At 60.5% G+C, this 8,723-nt stretch overlaps 1 protein-coding gene across 1 annotated transcript; it reads left to right on the top strand.

Moving 5' to 3' along the window:
• Positions 1-353: 353 nt before the first annotated feature.
• On the top strand, positions 354-1,665 carry CEND1 (cell cycle exit and neuronal differentiation 1). Its single transcript, XM_024748571.1, has one exon. It carries the CDS (start codon positions 703-705, stop codon positions 1,141-1,143), a length of 441 nt encoding a protein of 146 aa, XP_024604339.1. The 5' UTR covers positions 354-702; the 3' UTR covers positions 1,144-1,665.
• Positions 1,666-8,723: the final 7,058 nt, after the last annotated feature.

Here is an 8,723-nt window from a genome sequence, read left to right as displayed (position 1 = left end):
TGCTGCTGGGCGCTGGGGGGAGTAGATGGCTGGCTGGGAGGCACAGGCCTGTCACTGCCACCCTGCCTTCTCCAGCCTTCTGAGAAGACACCCTGGTTTTGTCACATCCAGGTCCTGGCGGCCTGGGGCCCATTCCTACCCCACCAAGGCCCGAGAGCCCAGACTCTGGGCTCCCACCCTGCCCTGCCTTCCCCCCAGCCCACCCAGCCCTGAGAAGGGTATGCAGTCAGTTCTGCCCAGGCCCACGGGGCTGCTGTCCACCTCCCGTGACCGCAAACCCTTCTCAGGCCTGGGTGGGCTCTCTTTCCCACCCTGGGTGAGCGTGATGGACACGGCACACGTGTGGGCAAGACTGTGTCACAGATGAGGAAACTGAAGCCTCTGGCTGGTCTCATCCCAACACCCCAGCCCAGAGGGGGCCCACAGCCCCTGCTTGTGTGCTTGGAGGGGCTTCTCAGAAGGTGGGTGAAGCCGGAAGGAGGCTGAGCCCTGGAAGAAGAGGGTCCAGAGAACTGAGCAGGGTCTCTATAGGGACAAGGAGCTGGGAGCTGGACAGGACGCCAAGTCTCTCGTCCCAGCCTCGTTGGGTCTCCCCCACCCCCCAGGCTCATAGGATGCCCAGAGGTGAGCTGTCCTGAGCTGCTGCGGTCTAGACACCTGCCTGTCCACGCACGCCCCGTGCAGCCCGCCAGCACACCCACCATGGAGTCCAGAGGGAAGTCGACCAGCAGCCCCAAGGCCGACACCAAGGCTGCTGCTGAGGCCCGAGCACCCACCGCCGCGGACGGGAAAGCCCCCTCGGCTAAGCCAGGGAAGAAGGAGGCCCAAGTGGAGAAGCAGGAGCCTCCAGCGGCCCCCACCCTGCCGCCTGCCAAGAAGACCCCGGCCAAGGCAGACCCTGCCCTCCTCAACAACCACAGCAACCTGAAGCCGACCCCCGCAGCCCCCAGCAGCCCCGATGCAGCCCCCGAGCCCAAGGGCCCTGGGGATGGGGCTGAGGAGGGCGAGGCCCCCGACGGGGGCCCACGGGGCCAAGGCCCCTGCCCTTTCGAGAACTTGACCCCCCTGTTTGTGGCTGGGGGCATGGCTGTGGCAGCTGCAGCCCTGATTCTTGGTGTGGCCTTCCTGGTCCGAAAAAAATGATGGCTGGTGCCCAGGTGGGGGCACAGCCACTTCCTGTACAGACCTCGGGAATCTAGTGCATGCCAAGCTCACACACAGCTATCTATACATACGTAATACATATACTTGTGTACCCCCCATATACATGCAGAGGAAGAGAGAGAGGGACAGGCCCCCTGCCAGCAGTGGAAACCAAGCCCCCTCGGTCGGTCAGTCCCCAGCACTTTCCCCTCTGAACCTGGGGGCAGAAGGAGCCCCGGCTCTGTGGGTTACAGAGCAGCACGGGTGGAGCCCTGACAGGGTGGCGGCTTAGGCTGGACCAGGGCACCTGAGGGCGGAGGAAGGAGTGGGCTGAGTGTGGCCCGCCTGCCCAAGCGTGCCAGCCTGTCCCAAGGGCCCCAGTGGTTCCGTGGGCTTCCTGGCAGCAACTTCCCAATGAGCCCCCAGGGTGGGTGCCCCCAGGGCTGGGCAGGGGTCTGGGATGGGTTCTGACCTGGGTCCAGCCCGCGTGGGGACATTAAAGGGTGTGGCTGTTTCACTCTCCCCATTTCTGCTCTTTGCTTGCAACTTGGGGTGGGACGTTCATCTGGGTGGGCTGACTCCGGGGGGCTGACCTCAGGCGGGCGGCCACAGGGCGGAGTTTCCGAGCCACTTGCCCGGTCACCTGAGCCCTGGCTGGGTGGACAGACAGCCCGAAGGCTGGTGTCAGGAGGGGGTTCCCCAAGTTTACCTTCTAGCTGGGCCCCCACATTTCCTGCCCTGACCCCCATCCCACCGTGCGGCAGTTGTCCTGCGGGCAGCTGAGAGCTTGGCAGGGAGACAGCTGTGCCGGCCTAGCCCCCCACAGATGGCGCCTCCTGCCTCACCCAGCGTCCTCGGGGTCTAACAAGCGTATACATGCAATAACACAGGTAGAGTAGAACCGCTTGGCGGGTGACCATCACCCACGTCCGCTGCCTCATTGTGCCTGCAGGGAGACCATGCGTTGCTGGGCCCATGGCACGGTGGCAGTGGGCACTGTGGGAGCCCGATGTGCCCTTGCCTGGCCAGCTGGCCACTGGAACCCCAGGCCTGAGTGGAGGCCGAGTCTGAAATAAACTCTAATTATCTAAAGGCTGGGCTGGCGTCCTCACCTGCATGCGGCCGGGACAGGCTGGGGCTGCCTGTCCGGGTGTGTGGGGTGTCATGTATCCACACCGAGGGCCTTCCAGGGCGGGACAGGGACCCCCAGGTGCCCCTCACCAGCCCTTCCTGCCACCTCCGTGCCCTTGATCCTGGTGAGCTCTACCCACAGCCCTGCCCAGGGCCTGGCCCCTCCCAGACAGCCACAGCCAGGCCTTCCTGCAGGCCCTGACGCTAGATGGACACCCAGGGGCTGCAGGACCCACCGCCAGGCCCAGGCTGCCGGCCACAGCATGGGGTCGAGCTGTACTGGAGCCACGTTGGGAGGGGAATGGGGACCTTGGCCCTCAGTCGTCCTCTCCAGCTGGGGACGCTTTCTCGACCCCTCTCTGCAGTGAGCGCACCACTCCAGGGGGGTGGGAGGGGGGTCCCTCCTCTCATCACCTTCCACCCGCAGCTCGCTGCCCACCCTGGCCAGGTGTCCAACTGGGGGAGTCGCGTGGGCGTGGGCTCGTGGGGAGGAAGGCCCCCCGGGCCCCAGAAGTGCTCTGCAGGCTTTGTCACCCTGGGCCCCACGGACTTCCTCAAGCTGGTTGGGGGCACGTCTCTCCCTTCTTTTCCAGGTACTCATCCCCCATTGGTGCACCCATACCTCAGGCCCAGACAAGTCCAGAGCCCTTCCTTGGAGTGAACACACTCCAAACAGACCTAACACCCTTGCCCTGAGCCATCTGGCCTGAGCTTGGCCACAGAGAGCAGGCGGACGGTGCCCACACCCGCAGCCTCCAGCCCGCCGGCCCCACAGGCGCCGGGGCTGCCACTTGCCTACCTTCTCCGGCCAGCTAGCCCCCTCTCCCCTTCTCTGTGTTCTGCTTGCACCTAAAATGCAAACAAACGAAAATCCTTCTGCCATTTTAGGGGACTTGGGGCGGGACGGAGGTGCCTGTGAAGGTGAGATCTGTCACCTTCAGCTGGACACCCAGGGCTCGGTCCTCCCGATGCGGTGATGTTCTCCCCGTGTTGCTGCCTCATTTTACTTCTCCATTCTCTGTTTGTTTGTTTATTTGTTTGTTGCGGTACGCGGGCCTCTCACCGTTGTGGCCTCTCCCGTTGCGGAGCACAGGCTCCGGACGCGCAGGCTCAGCGGCCATGGCTCACGGGCCCAGCCGCTCCGTGGCATGTGGGATCCTCCCGGACCGGGGCACAAACCCGTGTCCCCTGCATCGGCAGGCGGACTCTCAACCACTGCACCATCAGGGAAGCCCTCTCCATTCTCTATTAAAGGATATTTAGATTGTTTCAGAATTTTTGCAACTTTAGACAAAGCAGTAATGGAAATCCTTGTCCTGCCCCGGTGCCCTGTGTCTCTGGGCATCCTGCGTGCACATCTGACCTTTATTTTATTGTGGTAAAATGTACATTATATAAAATTTACCATTTTATCTTAAACTTTTCGGTGCACAGGACTTTAGCATTAATCCCACCCACACTGCTGTGCTAGCATCACACCATCCGCCTCTGGAAATCATTCATTGTCCCAAACTGACAGTCTGCCCCCATTAAACACTCACTCCTCATCCCCTCCCCCCCGCCACCATCTACTTTCTGTCTCTATGAATGACGACTCTGGGGACGTCATGTGAGTGGAATCAGACAGGATTTGTCCTTCTGTGTCTGGCTTATTCACTGAGCATAATGTCCCCAAGCTTCATCCATGTTGTAGCCTGTGTCAGGATCTCCTTCCTTTTAAGGCTGACTATCCCATTATATGCATGGACCACCTTTTGCGTGTCCGTCATTCGCTGATGGGCACTGGGCTGCCTCTTCCTGTAAGGCTGCTGTGAACACGGGTGTGTGCACACCTGAGGCCCTCCCTGCGGTTCTCCTGGGACTCGCCCAGAGGTAGGCCACATTGTGTATGCACCTTAAACTCGGCTGCCCTGTCTCGTGCCCATGGGTCGGCCACGAGAGCAGAGCTCCCCTCCCTTGGTGACACAGGAGCAGGTGAAGCACTCAAGGTTTTAAAGCCCATCTGGGGACTTCCCTGGCGCAGTGGTTAATTATATCTGCCTGCCAGTGCAGGGGACACGGGTTCGCGCCCTGGTCCGGGAAGATCCCACATGCCGCGGAGCAACTAAGCCCGCGAGCCACAACTACTGAGCCCGCGTGCCACAACTACTGAAGCCCATGCGTCTAGAGCCCACGCTCTGCAACACAAGAAGCCACCGCAGTGAGAAGCCCGCGCACCGCAACGAAGAGTAGCCACCCCTCGCTGCAACTAGAGAAAGTCCGCGCGCAGCAACAAAGACCCAACACAGCCAAATATAAATAAATTAAATAAATAAATAAAAAATAAAAATAAAGTCCGTCTGAACAGGGGAAGCTGGCCACTTCTGGTTGTTTCTGTTTGCACTGATCCAACTGCTACTTTTCACCAGGTTCTTGGCCATCTGGGCCTTGCCTTTTCTGACTTTTTTTTTTTTTAAGATTTTTATTTTATCTATTTATTTTTGGCTGTATTGGGTCTTGGTTGCTGCGCGCGGGCTTCCTCTAGTTGCGGCGAGCAGGGGCTACTCTTCGCTGTGGTGCGCGGGCTTCTCATTGCAGTGGCTTCTCTTTGTCGTGGAGCACGGGCTCTAGGCATGCGGGCTCGGTAGTTGTGGCTCTCAGATTCAGTAGTTGTGGCTCACGGGCTTAGCTGCTCTGTGACATGTGGGATCTTTCCGGACCAGGGCTCGAACCCGTGTCCCCTGCATTGGCAGGCGGATTCTTAACCACTGCGCCACCAGGGAAGTCCTCTTCATGTGTTTTATACTGCAAGCCTTCATCAAATGGCAGTACCTGCATTCAGTGGCTGGCTTACACCTCAGTGGCTGGCTTACACCTCACTCTGTTTCCTACATCTAGAAGTTCCAAAATCTCAGTTTACCACACGGAACTGTTGCTGTCTTTACCATGCAAGCTTTTGGAATCTCGGTTAGAAGGATGTTCTCCCTTGCTGTAGTCTAATACTCTTGGCATTTACTCACGTTTAGGCCTTTAATGCATCTGGACCTTAGGTTTTGTGTGGAGTAAGCTGGAGAGCTTGTGGTCTTTCTTTCTCCCCAGCAGGTGTGATGAGCCAGCAACAGGCAGTGGACGGTCCCCCTAGCCCCACGGTGACTGTCTCCGGCTGTCACTTCCCACACAGCCAGGGCCTATCCTGAGCCTGGGTCTGCCTGCACCTGCCACAAGGCCGCACTGTAGCTTTGTGATATCACTTTGTAACCATCTCCTGTTTCTTCTGAGGCTCAGCTTCTTGTTCATAGCATCGCTAAGCTTGAGGAATGTAGGCATGCTTCCAAAATGAGAAAAACAAAACAAAACAAACAAACAAACAAAAACAACCTCTTGGGAATGCCCAGGCTAACTTAAGTTACTTTTGTTACAGAACTGCTTTTATATTTGTTTATTTATTTGTTTGTTTATTTGGCTGCATCGGGTCTTAGTTGCAGCGTGCAGGCTCCAGAGGCCACGGGCTCGGTGGTTGTGATGTGCGGGCTTAGTTGCCCCGCGGCACGTGGGATCTTAGTTCCCTGACGAGGGATCGAACCCGAATCCCCTGCATTGGAAGGCAGATGCTTAACCACTGGACCACCAGGGAAATCCCAGAACTACTTTTAAGATCTAAACAAAATACCAGCTATAAAAAGTATTTAGTGTATAAAGAGTACACACTGTAAATCCCACTCGAACTTACAAGGACACCTGAAAACCAGGAGAACTCAGATGGCAGCAGCGTCTCCAGGGACGGAGGCCCCAGTGGGCTGGGCACTGAGGGAGGGGCTGCTAGGATAAGCTGTGTCACACGTGGGGTCACCGTATAGGGACGCAAAAGGTGTAGGGGTCCAGTTTGCTTTCCTCTCTAGCACCCTCTCCTCTCCCGAGAGTAACTTCCCTTTGGGGACCCCACCATGGCACGCATCCTCGGTGTGCCCGGAGGTGGGGATGCCAATGCCTCAGGATCCTGCCCTCTGCAGACATGGGCATGGCCAGGTAGGGGCCTCTGGAAATGCTCTTCCTCCAGCAGGGCAGAACAACCGAGGCCTGGGGAGGGCAGAAGTGCGGGCGGCTCGCTGCTGCGGACCCTCCCACTGGCTGCTGCATCGGGCCTCTCTGATTCCTGGGCCTTTAGCGCACCCCTGGCCCCGAGGCTCCCTGACCTCAGGGAGGTCCCAGGGCCGGGCAGGCAGAGACTCCCTGCGCCCCAGTGACTGGTCCCGCCGTGCCTGGGCTTCCTGTCTGGTGCCTTCGGCCCCCGGAGCTGGTGCTGGCTGTCCGAGGGCTGCTGAGCAGAGCGAAAGCCGCACCACCTCCACGTGCCACGGCCCCCGCCCCCCGGCCCCGGCGTCAGGCACCTGTCCTGGCGGGAGAGAAGTGCATGCCTGCGTGTTGCAGAGGGCGCTGAGGGAACGTCCCTGGGATCCACCCCGGCACATGGGAACAAAAAGCCTGGGTGTAAGTCAGCCCCGCCTTCAGCCCAGTGGTACCCGGAGGTGTGTCTGAGGGGAACCCCATGCAGACCCTCCTCTGGATCCTCCCAGGTGACCGCTGCTTCCTGTCCTGATGTCCTGGGCATTGGGATGGGCCAGCTTGAGACAGAACCCGCCTCCCTGTCACATCATCCCACTCCAGGCCACAGATCGCCACTGCCTGTCCAACTGCCTGATGTCCTCCAGCCAGGCCCTGGCAGCCTGGGGTCAGACAGTGGAACCAGCTGATCTGTCCTCTCAACAGTACTGCGGAAGTCCCACCCGAGGCAGAGGGACCCTGTGCCCAGCCCGCTGCCCTGGCCTCAGCCGCCCCAGACTTTAGGGGCGGGTCTGCATAACCCACAGGGCAGGGTCTGCATAACCCACAGGTGCTTGAGGTCTAAGTCTCTGGATCCACCCTGCCCAGCCTCGGCCAAAAGAGAACCTGGAACTGAGGGGTCTTAGCCCTGCTGGGAAGAGGGATGCATCCTGGGCCTGGGACAAGGGCCACTCTGCCCGCTGCCTGGGTAGCTGGCCTGCCCGTGACACACCCACCCTGAGAGAGCCCCAATCCCAAGTCCTTATATGGGAGGCCCACTGGGCAGTCAGGCTGAGCTAACAAAGGGGCACTCGGGGCAGTCCTTGCATGGGGTGTTCTCAGAACGGGAGAACTGGGTAGACAGTGCCTTAGTGCCCATGGGCTTTGACGGATGGTTAGGAGTTTGATGGGCAGAGAGGCACTCCAGCATTCCAGAGGTAGGAATAGGAAGTGCAAAGGCCCCCAGGGAAAGGCTCAGGCATGCTCTGAAAAGAGGAAGTTGCCAGGGGAGCAAAAGCAGGGGTGACCTGAAGCACTGGTCAGCAAGCCCCCCAGGAATGGCCCCCCACTCACCCAGCCTTGGCTTCCAGGGTGAGCAAGTTCCAGAGACAGGAATGAAATGCTGGTGCAGGACAACAGGACCTTGTGATCACCACGTACCTTGTGCCTCAGGGTCCCAAACAAGTACAAGAGCCCAGGTTCAAGGGTGTCACAACCCCCAACAGCAGAGCCCCTGTGCCCAGCCTATCAGGTGTGACCCAGGGCAAGAGCTGTGGGATGAGGCTCAGCAGGACGGGTGGGGGCTCTGAAGGGGGAGTCCCAACCTCTCAGGTCTAGATCCTTCCCAGGAGACAGTCACCAGGCCTGGGCTGCTGCAGGGTCCCCAGGCCCTCCTGCATCTGCTCCGAGAGGAGGAGTCACCTGCCAGTCGCTCCCCTGCAGCAGCCGCCATCACCCCTAGGTGTGCACGGCCACCTGGCCCAGATGTGGGCCCTGAGGCCAGGCCTGAGTAACAGGCCCCACCTCAACCGCAGGGGGTGGGGTGTGAGGGACAGGGGCCGCCCCCTGGGATGGGAACCCACTCAGGAAGGGGCAGCGAGACTGCAACCCCACCTGGGGGGCACCCCAGTCACCATGACAGGTCATCTTGTGTGTGTCCTCCGCACTGGACCCGGGGGCAGACACGGAGAGGAAGGCCACTGCCAGACCCAGAACGAGGCTTCTGGCTCGTGAGGCCCCATGCCACCGCCGCTGCCTCTGTGCAGGATGCCCCTCCCCACTCCACATGCCACGTGGGACCCGCACCCTCGCAGGCTGGCCTGCGCGGCCCTGGACCGGGCTTGGGAAGGGGAATGAACTGTGCTCCTGACCGCGGTTAGGAGTCGGGCCAGGGGTCTGCTCAGGGCTGCTGAGGGATCTGGCCCGAGAAGACCCTCGGAGGCCTCTCCTGCGGCCCCGCGCCCAAGCTCAGACCTCTCTGCTGGCCCGCCTGGGCCACGAGGCGGACGGCGTCGGAGGACTGGCCCGGGCGGACCTTGACCTGGACTCCGACCCGGACCAGGGCTGGGAGGGAGAGGCGGGGCGGGAGGCGGGATGGCGCATGCGCCCGGCGCGGCTCAGCCCAGCCCCCAGGCCGCCGCGGCCCTTAC

The sequence above is a fragment of the Neophocaena asiaeorientalis genome, unplaced genomic scaffold, assembly GCF_003031525.2.
Source record: "Neophocaena asiaeorientalis asiaeorientalis breed wild unplaced genomic scaffold, Neophocaena_asiaeorientalis_V1.1 scaffold43, whole genome shotgun sequence".
Classification (NCBI taxonomy): Eukaryota; Metazoa; Chordata; class Mammalia; order Artiodactyla; family Phocoenidae; genus Neophocaena; species Neophocaena asiaeorientalis.
The sequence above is the reverse complement of the archived record's forward strand: the minus strand, read 5'-3'. Positions and strand labels throughout refer to the sequence as shown.

What these genes read in the sequence shown, in the direction of transcription:
- CEND1 (XM_024748571.1), top strand. Translation starts at nt 703, where the DNA reads ATGGAGTCCAGAGGGAAGTCGACCAGCAGCCCCAAGGCCGACACCAAG.